The sequence below is a fragment of the Lates calcarifer genome, unplaced genomic scaffold (assembly GCF_001640805.2).
Source record: "Lates calcarifer isolate ASB-BC8 unplaced genomic scaffold, TLL_Latcal_v3 _unitig_1963_quiver_745, whole genome shotgun sequence".
NCBI lineage: Eukaryota > Metazoa > Chordata > Actinopteri > Centropomidae > Lates > Lates calcarifer.
Window position 1 is genome coordinate 45,208 of NW_026115881.1, and position 21,312 is coordinate 66,519.

Below are 21,312 nucleotides of genomic sequence, written 5' to 3' on the forward strand. Positions count from 1 at the left end.
ACAGATATGGAAAGACCTTGAGAGACGTAAAGAGAGCAGGAGGACAGAGGAGATAACATTACTCACTGTCGTCCTCCTTTTCCTCTCATTTACCTTCCTCTCAGAAACTGGTGTGAAATCCAGAGCATGAAGGGAGAGAGAGGCAGCTGTAGACCAAGGCTTCCTCTCTCTCTCTGTCTGTCTGTCCATCACAGTGACAGTTGGAGTTAATAGGCAGAGAGTCGGCGCTCTCAAACTGCTCTGACACACTTTTGTCACCGGCGTGGTTTCAGATGCTTCACTGCCACGAGAAGCTGTCATTTCTTTCCATCAGCCCAGCTTTAATTTAAAAGGTTGGACGTCCCTTGTTGCAGCTGACAGTTTACACCTACAACCAGTGTAGAGAGTCCTCCTGTCATCCAGAGTTTGATGGAGATGTCCAAAGTTTTACAGTCCATCAAAAGAGTTTTCTTCAACATACCCACTCTTTATTCCTCCAATAGTTTCAGCTGCACGGTCTCACTAAGATGATGGGTAATTACAGCTCAAGAAGAATGACGTCGGTTCATGAAATAGAGTTACCACCTCATGGTTGTAAGGATCTGCTAATCAGTCTGGTCACAGTTAATTAGTGTGTGAATACTTGAGGTCACAGTGACCTTTGACCTTCAAAATCTAATCACTTCACCTTAAAATCCAGGTGAAGGTTAGTAACAAAGTTTAAGAAATTCCTTCAAGGAAAGCTGAGCTTTGACCCAACCAAAGTCTAATCAGTTCATCCTTGAGTCCAAGACCTTCTCTTAAAGTCTTCCTGAGATATCGCTTTTACGAGAACGGACGGACAGACGGACAACAGTCTATATTTACAATCCAACTGCAACAAAAGTCAAAACACAAGATTCAATCGCTAACTTTCCTAATCTATAACAGGAAAACAAGAAAAGGTCCTACCTGAACCCTGGCTGGATCGACTCGTCCTCTGCAGCGTTGACTCGACTCGACTCGACCGGATGGTTGGAGTTGGGCCCAGCATCATCTTCTCGAGTCATCAGTCGTTCACTCGGCTCGTGTTTCAGGTCACCTGGGTGAACAAATAAACAGAAACTAAACCAAGACCCTTCAGGGATGAGGCTTATCATCAGTCATCATCACAACTATCAGCAGCATGGTTCACCTTTATTGGACAGCTGGTGCTGAAGGCAGACATGAAACAAAGGGCCTGACATGTGACATGGACTTAGTGGTTATGTGTCATGTGCCCTAAACGTTCAGCTATCAAGGAGCTCCAATAAACAATCAATGAACAATAAAGACGACCTGAGACTGTGACTTTCCTACCAGCTGATTCAGTAACAGACAGGACCCTGACTCTCTGCTGCTGTGGAGTGTTCGATCACCTGATCTACAGTTTGCTCAGCTGTCACAGATGTCTGAATTTGTCTTTGCTTCGATTCCACAAAAACCTTAATTTTCTAATTTATATTCCAGTGAAGTTCAAAAAGGAGCTGATAAAAATACAAGTGTGTCAGACGTATCTGTGCATAAAGAGGCTGCTCCTCTGGAAAACCAAAAACTCCATTTTATCTGCAGTTTATCTTTGATTATCTGTCAAACCTGGAGGATCCCATCAGTGAAAGTTTATTTAAGGAACCTTCTCTCTCTAACAAAGTCCTTCATTAAATCTTCTGCTGTCAGTCATTCCTCTGCATGCAGGTATTCCTTCTCCAAAACCATGAATATCTCATTTTAGACCCTAAAGTCTTCAATCAGCAGCAGACGGTGGGTTGCCAGGTTTGAAGGGTTCAGATGAAATCCAGACACATATTTCATCTGCCTTTCTTTGAAGGTAATTAACAGCTGGATTACTATCTGACGCTGAAACACACACTCCTGGATCCTAACATCACACACACGCATTTACACATTATACACATGGATATGCAAATGACCCAAACACTGGAACTCCCTCCCTCCCTCCCTCTTAGACACATTTAGCATATAAATTTAAATATACAGACAGAGATACACAGCCCATACATACACTCTGCCTCTGCCGCTGCTTTACAATTTGCTTTCCCCATTTTATTACTTTTGGGAGCCAATTATTTCACACACACAAACAAAATATCTAGAATACAGTGTGCACAGTCACATGCTGCTCTGTACTCCATCACTGGTGTGTATGTGCAGCACATTTATGTTTGAACATCAAAGCAGCTTCTTTTGATCAGCCTAAACACACACACACACACACACACACACCACACACCACACACACACACACACACACACACACACACACACACACACACCATCTGAGGACAGATTTGCAGAGCAGCTCATCTCTCCTCAGCTGAACCTACAGCCCGAGTTACACATGTCCTATATTCAAGAGGCTTCAGCACTGAATGCAAACGTTGTGTGTGTGTGTGTGTGTGTGTGTGTGTTCTTCTAATTTTAACATCGCCTCTGAAATTAAACTGAAGCACCAATCAAAGACAAATTAAATCTCCTCTCTGCCTCTGCTGCCTCCAGTGGACAACTGTCCACGTCAGAGTCCGTCCACTAAAGGTCTCGGTTTCCCCACTGACAGACTCAGACTGTTCTCCATCATAGATGACAGGATTCCTCCAGAGACAGAGCCTTTTATTAAAGAGGAAGATCCTTTATGTTGAACCAGAAACATCTCTATATATCTCTACCAGACTGCAAGAACAACTCAGCAGGTTCACCACCTTTAGGTTTAATATACTCTGTCAATGATCCATAGGGTTCCTTTAAAAATGAAGCAGCATGAAGAACAAACATCTTCAGACTGTAAATGAGCCCACAGAAACATTTCTGAGCTGTGGAGGAGAACCAGCAGGTTTCCATTCACTGGGAAAATCCCAGAGTCCTGAAACATGATGAAATTTCCCAACATGTCTTGAAACAATGAGGTCTCCTGGAGCAACATCACAGCCCAACTACGAGTGTTAATTTATTACTTCAGCTCTGGGACGATGTAAAGCTGAAAGCAGCAGCAGAGGATAATTAATGAAGACAGCTGATTTCATCAGATGAAACTCAGTGACAGCTGAGCTGAGCGTGTCTGGATATTTCCAGGGAAAAAAGATTTCCTGAAAATCACAGGAGCTCGACTGAGGTGACGACGAGACAAACAACAGGAGCTGATTTAACTGAGGCAGCGAGCGCCAGGTTCAGGGGGTGTGTGGGGATATGGACGGCATCTGAGGACAACTGGTGGTCACACACAAACACACACACACACACACACACACCCCGGCAGCAGCTCTCCTGGGTGTGTCATCTGAGGACAACTCTAACACCCTCCTCCCCCTCCTCCTTCCAACCGCTGTAAATGCTATAGACTGAACACACATGTGGCCTCGTCTCTGCAGCGCCGTCTCCTCATCTGAACCCATTCTCCTCTGCCGCATTTCTCTCATCACACACACACACACACACAATAAAGCCCCTCTCAATCGAACTCAATCTCCCACGGCGGAGGCATTAGTCACCGGGTAGAAAATGGCCGTGCACAAGATAAAACACATACACACACACACACACAGAGCAGCAGCAGCAGCTAACCTTTATCAACCTCTGGTCTATAATCTGATGGCGTCACTGGGTATAATGATAGAAGTGTAGGAGAGAGAGAGAGAGAGAGGAGGATGAGAAAGAACCAGGAGGAAAAACAAGGCAGGGAATCAGAGGACGTCAACATCTGGAAACGATGAATCAAAATTTAGTGAAAATTTGAACCAAATATCCTCAGAAATAAAACCTGAGTGAAGCCTTGTTTCCTCCTCCTCCTCCTCCTCCTCCTCCTGTGTGAATATGAGCTGACTGGTTGATGGAGATAAACAGCTGCCATTAAACCACAGAAGAAGAAGATGATTATAGTGTTTTTTTTTGTAGTAATTTAAAATACGTGGATGAAAACACAGAGGATACACAGCAGTGAGTGTGTGTGTGTGTGTGTGTGTGTTGGAGGAAGAATAATCAGTGGGATGGCTGCCAGCGTATGTGTGAACATGTGACTGAGTGTGTGTGTAATGCAGCAGAGAGAGAAAGTAGTCTGAAAGTTCAGATGAGGTGAGGGGCTTTAGAGAGAGTGTGTGTGTGTGTGTGTGTGTGTGTGTGTGTGTGTGTGTGTGAATCCATCAGTGTAGTGTGAAAGAAAAATTTCCTCCCAGGCTTTAAGCTCACTACGCTCTGTGTATGGTGTTATAAGAGACTGTGTGGAGCAGTGTGTTAGCATCCACCTGTTTTTATTCACATTAAAAACAGAGGAAAACATCAGGTCTGTGACATTAAAGCAACATGATGCAGCTATTTACCCTCAAACCAACAGCTTCAGAGTGTTGGCTAACAGAGCTCTGCAGGACTGATGCTCAAACCAGGAAGTCAGTTAGCATGTTAGCATGTTAGCTCTTCCTGTTGTCAGTGTGTTTCTGGTTAAATGTCTGAAATAAGGTCTGTGGTTTTAACACAAGCTCAAGACATTTTCAGGTTTGATTCTCCGACATAAAATGGGTCAGTAAATCCCCCACTCCTGATGTTTGAAGCTTTTACGTGTCTTAAAAAAGGCGGTTGCTAACGAGTGTCTAAATGAGACTACAGAGGTTGTCGGGGACGTTAACATGAAAACCCATCTACTCACCAGTCCACCTTTACAGCCTCGTTGTGTTTCTACTCACGCTCTTTCAAACTCTCACTAACTTTCTAAGAAGAAAGGCTTTTGTAGAAGAGCTCAGAGCTAAATGAAATGACCAGTTGGAAGCTTAGTGGTGGAGACGTTGACGTCATGTGACCGTGGTGTAGTTGGTTTATAGCCTAACATTAGCTTCTTACTTCAAACATCAGAACAGTGGAGTTCATCGAGCTAACACTCGGCTAATGCGTCACTAGTTACACAGGGTAAGAAGAAGCTAACCACTGCTAGCTCTACTGATCCAGATAGGATCGGACAGTATCGGAAAAGAGCGTCAAATTCTGCGCACGCGCTGATTTTAGCACATGTGCAGACCGGATCGTGCTTCCGCGTATGAACCGGAACTTATATTGTATTCTAAGCTAAACACTACACAGCCTTCGCAGAATCAACACAGTTAAAATCAACAGATTAATCACTGGAGCTGCAATGTTTTATATCAAATCAATCAAATATTGATCATGTTTTATCAGACGTCTTCTACACAAACACCTGAGCATTTCACACCTGAGCCTTCACCGGGACCCTACCTGAGTTAACCCACCGTCACTATGATGTCACCGCTATAGGAACCATCAATAACACACAGAAACACAGTTTAACAGAACTCTGCTTCACAGACATGAAGCCAGAACAAAGCGATGCTAAATTAATTTAACTCACCGAAACTGCGGATTCACTGTAAACAAATCAAAATCAGCCTGTGTGGACTTTCTCAGCGCTGAGGAGAATTTAAACTTTCCCGGTGAATCTGAATGGACTTTCATCGTTAGCCTCCACAGCGACAGAAAAGGACTTATTGTTGGACTGAGACTCACAGATAAACCTCTACAACAGAGTCTGAACTCCTCCTTCAGCCACACAGCAGCTGTTACATCTATACTAACGTGTTTTAGCTCGTGCTAGTAGCTACAGACGCTGTTAGCTAGCTCCGCCTCCGTTACGCTCTCTGACGTCCAATCAAATGACACGCGCCTGTTTTTTTGTTTTTGTTTTTTTATGCTTTATCAACAATTTTCTATACAACAATACTGTGTTGCCAGGGGTGTATAAAACATAATATAAAAATGAATATAACAAAAATAATAATAACATTAAATACAAATAATTTAATTTTTAAAAAGTAAGGCGGCTGACTTGGAGCCACCGCTGTGACGACAGCACTTTGTCCTGATTGGCTCAAACCTTCACTGACGCAGATGACGTGTAGTAGTGTTATGTCTCCTGTTATGGTTTTCTATTCCAAAGCTGAAGCAGTAACGTTCCCATAGGTCGTATTTCTTATCCTTCATATTTTACCTCTTCGTCATTTATCACGTGGGAACAGCAGCAGCCAATCAGAGTGCAGGATCCTCCTCCTCTTCATGTATAAACTGCTGAAGCTGAGGGCTGTTGGAGGCGTTACCACTGAGTGCATGAAGGTCAAACAGCAGATGTATTTAAACATGTGAAGCAGCTGTCAGGATGACTGACAAAATGAGAACACGTCTCACCTGGGTCTTCAATATTTTATAAATATTCAATGATGAATTACAGGGGAGGATTTTTCATCCTTAATGAGACACATTATTCAAATTCACTCTTCAAATGACGACTTTTTTTTACAGCAGTTAAGTCTAATTAATCAGTGGAAGGAGCCTGAGGGCTGCAGGTGATCATTTAGAAATAAAATGTATTTTATCCCAGAGAAAACAAACGAATGAATGAAACATTCGTCTGTATTCTGAGGGCTTCTTAAGGTTTTAGGCTCCAGAGGTTTAACAGGCAGCTTCTGGGATCAAACCTGTGAAATGTCCACACAGAGACAGACCTGTTCACAGAGGAAATAAAGGTGTTTGTAGATAAATCAAACCAGTCCAAAGCTGCTGCTGGTCTGTCAGCTGACGTCTCAGCCATGTTGTAAAATGTTGTTTACAGTTCATTCATGTTTCCTGTTTGTGAAGCAGCAGCTGCTGTTTACCTGTGGGAGGAGACAGAAGCTGAGAGGAGGTATTTTACAGCAGAGCTCCTCCTGCAGGAGAAGCTCAGGATAAATACGACGGAGACGTTACGTGAAGAACCACAGTGGTTTTCATTTGATGATTTACTTTATTAAAACAATTCTACATTAAAATACCATTTAACATTATCTAACATGATCCACTTCTCAGGTTCTTTACATCCATGTTAGTGCGATCACTGTTTTAAACTGTCAGTCAGTTATTGTCACCATCAGCTCTGATTCATTAGAACTGAACCTCAGATAAAGACGATTCTCTCAGAATTTACTTCCTCTAAACCTCGTCTGATTTCCATCGACAGCTCTGATTGGTTGTGGCGGCTCAGGTTCAGGTGCTGCTCTTCTGCAGGACTCTGTCCTCCAATCGGGCGTATCGCTTCAACATGTGGTTGTACACCTGGAACACACACACACAGGTAGAAATCGTGAGCATCCTGTCTGTGTTGGTGTCTCTGGTTGGAAACGCTGACTGAGCTGAAGTGTGTGTGGAGCTTGTTCTTCCAGGTTCAGACTCAGACAGGGAGGAAGTGGAGTTAGTTAAAGCAGTATTTACTGATGTGAAGGTGAACGTGGTTACTGCTCTCTCACCGGACGTTCCACCTTTAATCACAGCTACAGCTCTGACAGTCAGGTTTTGGATCAGGTGCAGAAAACATGGTTTAACATTGAATTAGTTTTTGTGGCAGGAGGCGACCGTGATGTTTCAGGATCAAACAGGAGACAAACTCCATTAAAAACAGAGATTTAAAAACCGTCCACGGTACAGATGGAAACCTACAGACGAGTGTTGCTGCTCCGTGTCGCTCTGCTGAGACTCAGCCTCCGTCATGTTGTGCTGCTGGTTCATATTTAATATCCTGTTTTACAGCACAGGGAAGTATAGAGAGAATATTCATTCACCAGCATCTAATCAGAGCTGCACCTTCAGAGCCTGAGTGTGTGAGTGTGTGAGTGTGTGTGTGTGTGTTCATGGACTAGGTGTTTTAGCAGAGCTCATTATTCATTCATGAGCTGTGCTGTTTAATTATGGAGGATGAACATGAGAGAACATCACTTCAGTAAACATACAGCTACATTAGAATAACATGGAACCACAGAGTGTGTGTGTTTGAGAGGGTTCCATTAACACGAGGCTGCTGTGTGTGTGTGTGTGTGTGTGTGTGTGTGTGTGTGTGTGTGTGTGTGTGTGTGTGTGTGTGTGTGTGTGTGTGTGAGACATCGTACTGTAATTATCATAAGAGAAGAAGAGAACTGGACCTTGGTTGATGCTCAACAGTGTGTGAGTTTCTCGCTCCAGTAAACACACGACTGCAGAAAAGCATCAGCAGAGTGTGACTGTGAATCTAAAGACAGACGAGAGTCTGACACGTTAAAGTCACGGCCTCGTGGTCACATGGTCCCAACCTGTTTCTGTTCGTACGACGTCAAATAACAAGCAGAGAACATGAGGATGTTCCAGTGAACTCACAGGAAGCTGAGACTCGTCACGCATTAAACAACAGAAGAAGAAAAATCTGAGTGTTTATCAGCAGACGGTGGAGGTCAGCAGGTGAGGAGGAGCAGACAGTTTCAAATAATTACAGTGACCCCCCCCCCCCCGGGAGGCTGAGGAGTGATTGACAGAACAAAAATAAAAAAGACAGTGAGACTCCATCACCACTCGTCCGACCTTCATCTCCTTTATCATCCCATTCCTTCATCACCTCGCTGCTCTGAGTCAGAGGACAACTCTGTTCCTGTCACTGAGAATCAGTTTCCTCTTCCTCCTCTTCCTCCTCTCCTCCTCCCTTGGTTTTTTTCTTCATGATTCAGTTTTTTCTTCCCTGAATTGTTTTTCTCTTCTCTCTCCTCTTATCTTGGGAATGAAGCGCTGCTTTTTATTCAGCACGTTTCAGCAGCAGACAGATGGAAGAGACGCACTGATATGAAAATGTAAAATTGTGATGAAGAAAAGTCCAAATGAAAAAGGAGCAGACTCAGAGAGAGCAGGAGACTAAAATTAGACTGAAGAAACAAACATGACCTGAATCCAGGAGACTCCTGACGCTGACTGTGTGAACTACGTCTCATTCCTTCTAACACAGGAGCTTCTGTTTTCTGCTGAGACCCATTTAAATGAACGTGAGCTCAGGGAAGAGGAGGATTTATGTTTAAATATTGACAAACTGCTCCTTTAATTTACAGCGTTGAGCAGAGACAGAGACAGAGACCTGCTTCATGTTTGTCCGACCACATCAGAGATAGAAGTCTTAGAGTTGTTGTTGGTCTTTCAAGGTTTCATCTGAGTTTATACAAAGAGTTGGAGGGAAAACACTTCACACAACTTCACACAAAGCTTTGTAAGAAAACTTTCTCAGGTACAAGAAGTACATTTTTTCCTCTGTGGCTCTGTACGTCTGAGCATTAAAACTACAAACAGCAGGACCTGTGTTAATCATCAGTTATTAAAGGTGCAGTGTGGTTTTATTGGTGTATAATCTCCTAAACCTCATCAGTGTTGTGTTGTTCACTAAGAAGGAGCAGTTTCTGTCCTCACAGTCGGCCATGTTTCTACAGGAGCCCAGAACGGACAAACTGCAGGATCCTGAGCAGGAGGAGATGAAGACAACAACTCCCATGATCCCACACTGCCTCATGACATCATTAAACTACAGCTTTAGTTTAATTTAGTCTGCTCCGACTCCAGGTACCAGAGCCAGGTGAGTCTAAAGACCTGATCCAGAACCTGAGACAGGGACAGCAGGTAAAGACTAAAGAGAGGACACATGAGGAGGAGGAAGACACAGCTGGTTGTAAAGGTCTCTCTCTCTCTCTCTCTCTCTCTCTAACAGGCTTCACTGCAATCTCCTTCCTGAGTCTCCTCTGTCCCCATGTGACCTGTGTGTGTGTGAGTGTGTGTGTGTGTGTGTGTGTGTGTGTGACAGGCCTGTCATGTAATTTTCTTCACTGCTGTTCCATAAGGGAACAAGCCATTTAATGAAGAGGCAGTGAGTCATGAAAGTAGGGCAGTGTGTGTGTGTGTGTGTGTGTGTGTGTGTGTGTGTGTGATTGTGTGTATTTGCAGCCATGCGTGTTTAAATGTGTTTCCCTGCATGTGTATGTGTTTGTGTACTTGTTTCAGTGTGTGTCTGTCTCACACACACTGACACAGAGCCAGGCACTAAAACACAGACGACTGTCAGGACTTGATGGTTCAACTCTGAACGAACTAACAAGAACAGACAGACTGAGACCTGAGACTCTGAGACTGAGACTGAGACTCTGAGACTCTGAGACTGAGACTGAACTGAGACTCTGAGACTGAACTGAGACTGAGACTGAGACTGAGACTGAGACTGAGACTGAGACTCTGAGACTGAGACTGAGACTGAGACTCTGAGACTGAGACTGAGACTCTGAGACTGAGACTGAGACTGAGACTGAGACTCTGAGACTGAGACTGAGACTCTGAGACTGAGACTGAGACTGAGACTGAGACTCTGAGACTGAGACTGAGACTCTGAGACTGAGACTGAGACTGAGACTGAGACTCTGAGACTGAGACTCTGAGACTCTGAGACTGAGACTGAGACTCTGAGACTCTGAGACTGAGACTCTGAGACTCTGAGACTGAGACTCTGAGACTGAGACTGAGACTCTGAGACTCTGAGACTGAGACTCTGAGACTGAGACTGAGACTGAGACTCTGAGACTCTGAGACTGAGACTTTGAGACTGAGACTCTGAGACTGAGACTGGAGGAGACTCAGACGAGACGACACTAGTGTTTAGCTGTGACTTAGTGCGTGTACAGTTTGACATGATGCAGAGCAGCAATAATACAGGTCCAACAGATCAATCCATCCAGGCCGACGCCTTCTCAAGGAACTGGACAAAAGTAACTAAGTACATTTACTCTCTGAGCCAGCAGCTGAGGAAGAAGATCAGGTGATGCAGTGGAAAGCTGCAGAGCAGTCTGTCAGGAGTCAGTTTGTAAGGTCAGACATGGTCAGGTTCTGAGTCTGTTGGTCTGACTCGGTGTGTTCTCGTCTGAAACTCAGACCGAAGTCACTTCACTGGTTTTTGAAGCAGCAGAACTGCAGCCCACAGGTCTCTGTCATTAACACTGTCATCTCCACCCACACACACAACACTACACAGCCTCAGAGTGATGAGCCCAGCAAAACGCCAAGACATGAGTGTGTGTGTGTGTGTGTGTGTGTGTGTGTGTGTGTGGGAGGAAGTACCGCGGGGAAATATGTGGCTCCATAAACCAGTAAAACACACACATACACACACAGTGACTAATTTAATAAATGCTAATTATACTGCTGAGGAACAGAGTGTGAGTGTGTGTGTGTGTGTGTGTGTGTGTGTGTGTGTACCTCCTGTGCTGTAGGATGTGGTGTGGCGACAAGTCGTGGTTCAGGTGCTTTCTTCACCACGTCAAAGAAGGAAACTCCAGATTCTGCAACCAGGCCTGAAAACACAGAATCACAGAGTCATTAACCAATCACAGAGCCAGTTAGAGTCGTTAACCAATCAGAGAGCCAGTTAGAGTCATTAACCAATCAGAGAGCCAGTTACAGTCATTAACCAATCAGAGAGCCAGTTAGAGTTGTTAACCAATCAGAGAGCCAGTTACAGTCATTAACCAATCAGAGTCCAGGTGGTTGTTAATCACTCACAGGTCAAGTTTAAATCTGGTAACCAATTAGAGTCAAGAGGTCATCATTAACCAATCAGAGGTCAGATTTAGAGGCTGATAGCTAATTAGCGTCTACAAGTCGTTAACCAATGTGAGCTGTCAGCCAATCAGAAATCATTAGAATATACACACACACACACACACAGGCTGTCTCTGAGGACTCAGTGTCATGACCTCACCCCTGCAAAGGATCATGGGACTGACACACACAGCGGTTTGTTTCTTTTTTTTCCCATGATGCCCTGTGTGTAATTTGCTACCAAGGGGCAAAGTGACCTGCAGAGTCAAACTGTTTTCATCCCGACCTTCTCACACAACAGAGGACACACACACACACACACACACACACACACACACACACACTCTCTCTCTAAATGTATTCATACAGTCGTGGCCTTGTCGACTGTCAACACATCCATATTCATGTTGTGGTATTTACACTGATCCACAGTCACAGTCTCTGCTGTGTGTGTGTGTGTGTGTGTGTGTGTGTGTGTGTGTTATAACCTGAGGACCAGATGAGTTTTACTGATCGTGTGCAGCAGCAGAAAAAGGTGACGACTGTTCACAGGTTCAAGTCCAGTTTCTGTTATTCATCCTGTGTTTGTTTCTTCTCTCTCTCTTTATTCCCTCGTTCCCTCTGTAAACTCTGTCAGTCTGTCATTTCAAAATAAAAGCTCACAGAATAATGATTCTCTTTCTTCTTTTCCTAACAAGTGTTTTTATTTTTCACTCTGTCTTTCCTTCCTTCATCGTCTTTCTTTTCTTCTTTCCACATCTTTCTCTTCCATCTCTGTACAGACTGTTTCAAAGTCGAAGGTGATGGAGGAGCCGTGGAGCCGGGGATCAAACCCCCGACAGCAGAGCACTGGTTGTTGGTTTCTGCTGCAGTGACCTCGTCCTCGTATTAAAGTGTCCGTCTGTCTGAACCTGGACGAGCAGCAGACAGACAGACAGACAGACGCCCTCTCTCTCTGTAACTCTGAGGAAAGGATTGCAGCACTAATGCAACATGAAAGCATCCTCACCCCCCCTCACCCCCCTCACCCTCCTCACCCCCTGGAGGCTGCTGAATGAATGAGCACTGCTTATGAACATCAGGAGGATTGCGTTATGTCTTTTCTGTAGATAATGAAGCTGCAGCTCGGAGACGGACGCTCGGTGAGGAATCAGCCGAGGACGGACGTCACCTCTGCCTCTTCATGTTCCTCATCTGAAGACTCGCTGATGCTCCGTTTACCTGGATGGTCTGCAGCGTTTGGAGACGAGAGCTTCCACCTCAGACTCTCAGAGAGGAGACTGATCAGGGATCAGCTTCAGGGGCTCTTTTCTTTTCTTTGTTCCATCTCTTTCTTTCACCTCTTTCACTAAATTTTCCTTCTTTCCTTTTTTTAAAATCACAATAATCTGGAGATATGATTAAGACAGAAGCTGAGCTGCAGTACTGTTGTAGTATCAGTAATATCAGTGGTAGTACTGTGAGTGTGTTACCGTGCAGAGCTCTGTAGGCTGATCCCAGACAGGTGGAGTTGGACAGATCGATGGTGTAGACCGGAGCGTTGAACACATCAGACAGAACCTGACACACACAGACGAGGAGGATTTCCTCTGTGAATCTGCTCCACATCAACAATTCATCAACCGAACAGAGAGCGGAGCGACGGGAAACTTCAGCAGATCAAAGAGTCAAAAGGTTCTGAAAGGAACGGATCGATTAAAGGAACAGGCCTCAGGTGAGTCCTCAGACTCCTCAGCACAGAGCCACTGATAAAACTCTACATGTACAGGAGGCAGTGAACACAACGTTTCAGAATGAGGACAGGTGAGGACAGGTGAGGACAGGTGATGACAGGTGAGGACAGGTGAGGACAGATGAGGTCAGGTGAGGACAGGTGAGGACAGGTAAGGACAGATGAGGTCAGGTGAGGACAGGTGAGGACAGGTGATGACAGGTAAGGACAGGTGAGGACAGGTGAGGTCAGGTAAAGTCAGGTAGACTCACCTGCAGAATCTCTTTATTAGATGAAGCTCCTCCTGTGGCCAGCACTCTGGTTCCTGGAACTGAAAGCACCGACAGTCAGAGCTCACACCTGTTTGAACACCTCATCACATCAGGTGGATGTGTGTCACATGACCTGGACCCAGGTAAAGGACAGGAGAGCAACGTGTTCTTACTGATGGAGTATCCCAGCCTCTCAGCATGGAGCCTCCTGGACAGAAACTGACCCTCCACCAGAGCCCGGACCTCCACCTGAGGACTGACTGAGGACACCTGCAGGACCAGGACCAGAGGGGACAGGTGAGACCAGGGGGAGGCAGGTGAGACAGGTAGGAGATGGAGGTTAGAGTCTGACCTCGGTGTCGTCCGGGTCGAAGCGATGAACTCCCACTGCAGGAGGAGTGATCTCCATGGTGTCAAAATAAAAGCCTGGAAACACAGAGAGGAAGCAGTGAGAGGGAGGGAGGGGGGAGGAGGGAAGGAAAGGAGGGGAGGAGGGAAGGAAGAAAAAGTGATGGGAGAGGAGGTAAAGAAGGAAGGAAGAGGAAAGAAAAGGAAGGAAGAAGGAAAAGGAAGTTGAGCTTCACCGATGTTTCCGTTGTTTCCGAGCGGCGTTTCCCTCAGAGCGGCCGAGAAAACTTCCCATGATCCTCCGGTGCACTCGTTCCTGACACGTTCCCTGGTCAGAGAGCCGTTCTTAAAGCTGAGGATGAAACAGGTGAGGAGTTTCACTCAGCTCTGACGTGTCGGTACTCGAGTAAAAGTACTTAGTTACTCTGAGACAAACAGGAGCAGAGGAGGAAACTGATCCTGAGGCTGCAGCTTCTTCCTCTGTGGTGTTGAAAGAGTGAATCAATAAACCGGTTGGGGGGGGGGGGTCAGCCTGCAGGTGAAACCATTCATCTGAGTCCACCTCTCTCTCTCATCCATCTGTCCCTCCCTCTCTTTCTTTCTTTCTCTTTTCTTCCTCCAGCTCTCCTCACCTTCTCACTGACAGAGATAAACACAGCTAGGCTAGCTGTTCCCCCTGTTTCCAGTCTTTATGCTAAGCTAAGCTAAGCTAACCAGCTGCTGGACGACCTCCTGTGTTTTTATTTCTCAGCTCTGTGTGTGTGTGTGTGTGTGTGTGTGTGTGTGTGTGTGTGTGTGTGTGTGTGTACCACAGCAGAGCCATGTACTCCTGCCAGTCGACAGGGTTACAGAAGACGTGACCCTCCAGAGCCGGGCGAGGCTGCTGGATCCACAGGAAGACTGTATCACTGGTCCCCAGACTCACCTGCACACACACACACACACACACAGTGTTGACAGTGGATAACACACAGATTTAAAGAGTGTGTGTGGGTGTGAACTCACAGCGATGTCTCCCTGCTGCAGCCTCATTCCTGCCAGAGACGCTGAGACACAGAGACAGGAAACAGGTTTTATCTTCTGTTTCTCTTCAACACAAACTCTACGACAGATGAAGGATGAGACTCTGCTGCTGTTCACACACTCCTTTAATGAGACTGTGTTTTAGTTTAGAGTGGACAGACGTCTGTAGTAAAGATCTTTCTGAACTTTCTGCAGCTGAGAATCAGATGTTTGAGAAGGAAAACTGACTTCATCTGACAGAACAACAGCACCACCATGTGTTCATTTAACAGAACTACAGCAGATTCATGTCCTGTGAGTCTGTCCGTCTGTCTATCTGCAGCTTAAAAACAAACTGGTCTCAGACGGTTTCGTTCATTATTTCTCTGCTCTGAGAACAGTGATGGTTCATTCATTAAATCTCAGTATCTGACCTGGGTTGTCTCCAGTGAAAGCCACCACTCTGCAGCTCTCAGAGAAACCACATCGACGCACAAAGTAGGAGGAGACAGGACCCTGCAGGACAGAGAGGAGCAGTCACACCTGAGTCCAGTACAGACCAGTACAGACCAGTGTGGACCAGTCTTACCAGGACGGATGTGGGGGGCAGTGGAGCTCCCAGCAGTCGGTCCAGATGTGGAGCGGTGGCTTCCAGGCAGATCTCAGACCAGGTTCTGCTCCTGATGTCCAGCAGATTCATCCCCGAACCTGAACAATCGATCGACCAGTTCATCAATCAGAAAGATTCTCTGATCGATGTCAAAATAAACGAGTGAAGTCTGGTTGGTACCGTCGCTGTAGTCGATGGCAGCGTAACCGCCGAGGAAGAGAGACGCCGCAAAACTGCTGACCAGTGAGATCCTCTGAAACCAAACACATCAGCCCATCAGAAACATGCAGCGACGTGCTGGGGTCAAAGGTCACAGTGATGCTCTGGAGGCTGACCTCAGTGTCCTGGAACTCCTCCGGCCGGTTCTGCCGCAGTTTGGCGATCTGGTTTCCTGTGAAACGCTGCGGAAAAACACACGGATTCATCCTTTAAATCTCCTGTCAAGGACTTCTCTGATACACAGACAGGGAGACAGACAGAGAGACAGATAGGGGGACAGACAGGGGGACAGACAGGGGGACCTCGTAGGCTCTGGATCCGGTGATCTCTGCCAGTCTCAGAGCTCCTCCTGCTGCTGCCTGCAGGTCCTGACACTGCTGACTGCTGCTGGAGTCCATCCACACCGGAGAGTCCGACACCGAGAAGCTGCCCTGTCAACACAACAGAGCACGTCAACACACACCAGCACATCTCATATTAACACACACACACACACACACACACACACACACACAGACCTGCAGCTGCTGGTACAGACTCTGGTCCGGGTCGAGCTGGTTCAGAGTCTCAGACGCTCCTCTTCTCCAGTACACGCTGCCATGTTGCTGAGAGAGACGCAGTCAAATGTTCAGATGCTGTTTCTCCACCAAACTCCATTCACTTTTCTCTAAATTTTACTGGAGTCTGTTCATATGTTTTTACACTCTGCTGCTAAAGATGAGAAACAAGGTTCAGTTTGTAGCAGCAGGTGAAGGTGGAGTGTCGGCTATGCTACGTGGCCTAATGTCCCTGAACGCACCACAAACAACACCAGATCTGCACATTACTCAAACTCTGTTCTTCAGACGTTAAAAATGTTCCTGAAATATAAATCAGAGTCTGGATCTGCTTCAACACACAGTGATGGAGCATCATGTGATTAATGAGGCTGAATATTTTCACTCATGAATATACTGAACTAATGAGGAAGAAAAATGAGCATCTCTCCACCAAACTCCATTCACTTTTCTGTGGATTTAATGAAACAAAGTTCAGTTAGTAAAACAGGTAAAGTTGTAACATCAGGTGATGCTGTCTCTCTCCCTCAGGTGTGAAGGTGTCTCACCTGGCCGCTGCCTGACAGCGCTCTGACTCTGGAGAAGTCAAACTCCGCCCTCCTCATCTTGTCCAACAGCAGGTCCAGAGCCTGAGGACAGACACAAACAAACGACCAATCACAGGGTGCGTTCGTTTCACGGCGGGTGGAGACACTGAACGAGGTTTTGTTGTTTTGTTCAAACCTGCTGAGCCAGAAAATATGAGTTGTCAGGGGTCAAAGGTCAGAGGTCAGCTGACCCCCCCTCAGTGAGTTAATACCTAAACTGAGGAGTTAGTGATGAAGAGAAAACTCCTCCATCATCATGACGGGGACTGAGTCTCACCTTGACCCACATCAGAACAGGAGAGGTGACGGTCAGTCTGTCGGCGTGGAGCTGGACCCCCCCCTGAGTCCTGCAGACACCAGGAACACAGGCCTTCACAATAAAATACCTCAACAACATGGAGAACACACTTACCAAAATAAAAGCACAGTTGTCACCGTCACCTGAACTCAGGCAGCTCCGAGTCAAACAGGACGTGGTTCTGATGGACCACGTTCAGGTCTCCATCAATCGCCACCACCTTCAGCTTCAGGGACACACAGTGGGGGGGGGGGGGGGGGGGGGGGGGGAGTTAATACAGACATGAAACCCTCCTCTGTACAAACCTCAGACCAGAGACCAGAGTAAACCTGGACCAGGATCCACTGAGGAGAGAAAACTCTGGACACACAAATCAGACGGCTACCACTGAACCTGGACTAGGACCCTGGACCGGGACTCTGGTTTACAGTGGTGAACCAGACTCCGCTCACAGTCTGATCGAGTTTCTAACACGTCCTCAGTCAGTACCGGGTCCAGAGTCCACCAGAGTCCAGGACTCAGACCGACTCACTTTAAACTCTTTCTCTCTCGCGCGCGCGCTGCTTCTTCCGCCACTACTCGACGTAAAGCACGTCACGTGGCAGGCGGATGTCGGACAGGTGAGACGCTGTTTACCTGCTGCGTGCTGAAGTCGAAGCCCAGGTAGAACGAGTCCTGAGCGGCCGCCATGAGGAGAACACACCGGTCACTGACACGCACACCGAGGAGGGGGGGCGGGTAAAGATTTAAAGAGACACACACGCTCTGACGTCACGTTCTGAGCCTGCGCAGAGGGGCAAAGGAAGTCTGCGGGAACATACAAAATAAGAGCATGAAATAAATAAAAAATAAAAAAGAGTTAAAACTGGAGAATGGAGGAATGAACTGGTCTGACCTGATTTAAACTGGGATGTACTGGAGTGTAGACGTCCCCTCAGTCAGTCAGTCAGTCAGTCAGTCAGTCAGTCAGTCAGTCTCTCAGTCTCTCAGTCAGTCCTCAGTCAGTCTCTCAGTCAGTCTCTCAGTCTCTCAGTCAGTCTCTCAGTCAGTCAGTCTCTCAGTCAGTCAGTCAGTCAGTCAGTCAGTCTCTCAGTCAGTCTCTCAGTCAGTCAGTCAGTCAGTCCAGTCAGTCAGTCAGTCAGTCAGTCATCAGTCAGTCAGTCAGTCTCTCAGTCCAGTCAGTCAGTCAGTCTCAGTCAGTCAGTCGTCTCCAGTCAGTCAGTCAGTCAGTCAGTCAGTCTCAGTCCTCAGTCAGTCAGTCAGTCAGTCTCCTCAGTCTCAGTCAGTCAGTCCAGTCAGTCAGTCAGTCTCTCAGTCAGTCAGTCAGTCTCTCAGTCAGTCAGTCAGTCAGTCAGTCAGTCTCTCCAGTCAGTCAGTCTCTCAGTCAGTCAGTCCAGTCAGTCAGTCAGTCAGTCAGTCCAGTCAGTCTCTCAGTCAGTCAGTCTCTCAGTCAGTCCAGTCAGTCAGTCAGTCAGTCTCTCAGTCCAGTCAGTCAGTCTCTCCAGTCAGTCAGTCTCTCAGTCAGTCAGTCAGTCAGTCTCTCAGTCAGTCAGTCAGTCTCTCAGTCAGTCTCTCAGTCAGTCTCTCAGTCAGTCCAGTCAGTCAGTCAGTCAGTCTCTCAGTCAGTCAGTCAGTCAGTCAGTCAGTCTCTCAGTCAGTCAGTCAGTCAGTCAGTCAGTCTCTCAGTCAGTCTCTCAGTCCAGTCAGTCAGTCAGTCCAGTCTCTCAGTCAGTCAGTCAGTCAGTCTCTCAGTCAGTCAGTCAGTCAGTCAGTCTGTATTCCAGTGTCCGTCCTCTCAGTGTGAACAGTGAACAGTGAGCGTCTGTTTGTTCTTCCCTCAGGTCAAACAAGCTGATGTGATTGTGTGAACAGGAAGGTCAACGCAGCACATTGTCCTTCACTGTTTACACACCAATCAAAGTCAGAGAATAATACGCTGCCGTGTGTGTGTGTGTGTGTGTGAGTTAGTTCCTCCTGTACAGGTTTCACTCCGTCTGGATCTGCTCTGATCGACTGTAGGAGCAGGTTTTGTCTTGTCGGAGCTTCCTGACGGGTTTTAAACGCACCGTCTGCTGACAGCTGGGTTCACTGAAACACCTGCAGCAGGTGTGTCGCTGCTGATGCCAACAGGATGTCCTGCTCCTCCTGCTCCTGCTGCTGCTGTGAGAGTCCCAGTGGAGAGCTGCTGCAGGGTAAAACGCACACACACACACACACACACACACACACACAGTCAGGATGTTTGTGAGCAGAGACAGTGTTAGTGAACAGGTGACTCAGGTAAATATCACATCAGCTGGTTTGTAACAAGGTGTTTGATGCACTGATGCTTTTAGATCGATGGATGAATCTCAGTCCTCCAGACGTCCTCCCTCGACTGCTCACCTGACACACCCACAGGTGATCAGTTACTCACCTGTCACTGAGCTCAGGTGGGAAACCTGAACACAGAACAAAGACCTGAAATCTCTCCAGGAAAAACTTTACAGTTTACAGTTTTTGTTGGACGTGAACCAGGTGGTCTCAGGTCTGAACGGTCTGGATCATTTTCCTGTCCACAGTGAAAACTGAGAGACTGAGTGTGGACATCAGAGTTTAAACTGAGCAGCTGAGGATCTTTATTTTATTCAGTCACAACTTTTCATCAGTTTTTCTTTTTTCCTTTGGTTTTTAAAAATGAGGATGATTAAAAGGTTAAAAATGTTTGAATGTGTTGATCTGATCTGAGTGTGGTGTCTCCTGCAGGGATCAGGAAGAAGGAGCAGCTGGTCAGAGAGGAGGAGGAGGAGCAGGAGGAGGAAACAGGGGGAGGAGGAAGAGGAGGAGGAGAGGAAGAGGAGAGCAGGAGGAACATGGACATCTCTCTGCTCAGAGAACAGTACCGGAGCAGCAGAGACAGACAGAGGAGACACACTCAGGTGCTTCTGTTCCGGAGAGGTGAGAGGTTTGTTTACCTGTCTCGTGCCGCCGCTTTGAGAGTCAGTCAGACCGGAAACGGATTGGTTTTCGAAATAAAAGCAGGAGGCGGTGGAGTGTGTTGAGAGAAACCCGCAGTTCACCCGATTAGATGTCGGTTTGAAACTTCGTAAAATGCGTTTGTTTCTCTGTTCAGGAACACGACAAGCTAACCGACACGGAACACACACTTCCTGTTGCAGATTTCACAATAAAAGCACGGTAGACGTTTGTCTAATAATCAATAATCTGCAGCTTTGATTGGATCGATCGTTTTTCTCTGCAGTGTCAGAGGAGCTGTCAGACGCCATCAGCATCATCCCCGTCACTCAGGGTTTGACGTCACCGCCTCCGGCCCCGACCTTCGACCCCGACCCGTCGACCTTTGACCCCTGGCACCTCCACCTGGGCCTCCACCGGCGCTCCTGCCCCGGCGTCAGCGTCCAGCTCCCGGGCTCCTCCCCGGAGACAAACAGCAGCGTCCACAGTTCGTCCAGGTGAGTTAGTGATGCTACAGGAGGGTTTCACCTGTGCTGCAGGTGTGACTCACCTGACTGCAGCTCAGACAGGTGAAGTTCTCAGCCTCCGTCAGCTCCTCCTCTCTGGTTTATTTACAGGCGTCCGTCGTCTTCGTCCTCGGAGTCCAGAGGAACGTCTCCCTGCAGCTCCTTCAACAGCACCACAGAAGAAGACCTCCGAGCAGGGGGGTCCAGAGCAGATCCTCCTGAGGATTCTCAGGAGAGCTCGGCCCCCGGCTCCCTGACCAGCTCTGAGGGAAGCTCCACCCCCGTCGCCTCGGCCGCCGGCTCACAGGAAGACCTGAAGGAGAGCCGGTCTACAGATGTAAAAACCAGTGCTTCAGTGAGGAGGGGATCCAGGAAGTTCTCGGCCCCGGGCCTCAGGTTCACCAGGCAGCTGAGCGTAGGGGGGGTGGGCTCGTCCTCAGGGGTCCACCACAACCAGGACTACTACCCGTTCCCCAACAGGAAGACCCCGAGGATCTCTGAGGCCGCCAGGAGGCTGGGGATGTACTCGTCCTTCTGAGCTTAACTGAAGGGGAAATAAATGACGTTCCTGTCTCCTGGGTCCTGGTCCTGGTCCTGGTCTCAGTTTTACCTGATCACCTGCTCCTTCTCTGACGTCGGGGACTGAGGTGAAGTCGCTCGTTCACAGGAAACGAGTCGTCGGCTCAGATCAGATCAGATCAGATCAGTGTGAACCAGGAAACATTTCATGTTTAAAGATTCACTAAAGAAATAAAGAATCATGAAAATAAAGTCTGTGTGTCTGTATGAGAGAGAGAGCACAGACCTCAGTGCATCATGGGAAATCCCCTGATGCACTGAGGTC

At 47.2% G+C, this 21,312-nt stretch overlaps 3 protein-coding genes across 5 annotated transcripts in view; 1 reads left to right on the forward strand and 2 right to left on the reverse strand.

Moving 5' to 3' along the window:
• Positions 1-7,095, reverse strand: part of acvr2ba (activin A receptor type 2Ba) — a 47,867-nt gene extending 40,772 nt beyond the window's left edge. The window contains exons 1-3 of one of the 2 annotated variants that reach the window (XM_018688563.2): positions 6,968-7,095; positions 5,363-6,659; positions 931-1,060 (exon numbers count right to left, since the gene is read on the reverse strand). In XM_018688563.2, the coding sequence (XP_018544079.1) occupies positions 931-1,015 (85 nt within the window). In that variant the 5' untranslated portion in view covers positions 1,016-1,060; positions 5,363-6,659; positions 6,968-7,095. Of the gene's footprint in view, positions 1-930; positions 1,061-4,648; positions 5,330-5,362; positions 6,660-6,967 lie in introns of those variants that run through there. The other variant, XM_018688564.2, reaches the window with a different exon arrangement.
• On the reverse strand, positions 6,768-19,170 carry xylb (xylulokinase homolog (H. influenzae)). Of its 2 annotated transcripts, XM_018688561.2 has the most exons (20): positions 19,074-19,170; positions 17,644-17,814; positions 17,151-17,233; positions 16,987-17,056; positions 16,671-16,751; positions 16,084-16,170; positions 15,868-15,996; positions 15,682-15,747; positions 15,527-15,599; positions 15,326-15,444; positions 15,171-15,252; positions 14,740-14,780; positions 14,544-14,659; positions 13,971-14,086; positions 13,739-13,812; positions 13,560-13,656; positions 13,387-13,445; positions 12,876-12,963; positions 11,062-11,156; positions 6,768-7,095 (listed from the first exon to the last, which is right to left on the reverse strand). In XM_018688561.2, exons 2-20 carry the CDS (start codon positions 17,695-17,697, stop codon positions 7,027-7,029), a joined length of 1,599 nt encoding a protein of 532 aa, XP_018544077.1. In that variant the 5' UTR covers positions 17,698-17,814; positions 19,074-19,170; the 3' UTR covers positions 6,768-7,026. The 2 variants fall into 2 exon arrangements, with proteins under 2 accessions (XP_018544077.1, XP_050923692.1); XM_051067735.1 differs by lacking the exon at positions 19,074-19,170 and having other exon boundaries at positions 17,540-17,662.
• Positions 19,062-21,239, forward strand: LOC108891452 (uncharacterized). Its single transcript, XM_018688562.2, has 4 exons — positions 19,062-19,199; positions 19,753-19,944; positions 20,249-20,459; positions 20,580-21,239. The coding sequence occupies exons 1-4, from the start codon at positions 19,139-19,141 to the stop codon at positions 21,004-21,006; spliced, it is 891 nt and encodes a 296-aa protein (XP_018544078.2). The 5' UTR covers positions 19,062-19,138; the 3' UTR covers positions 21,007-21,239.
• Positions 21,240-21,312: the final 73 nt, after the last annotated feature.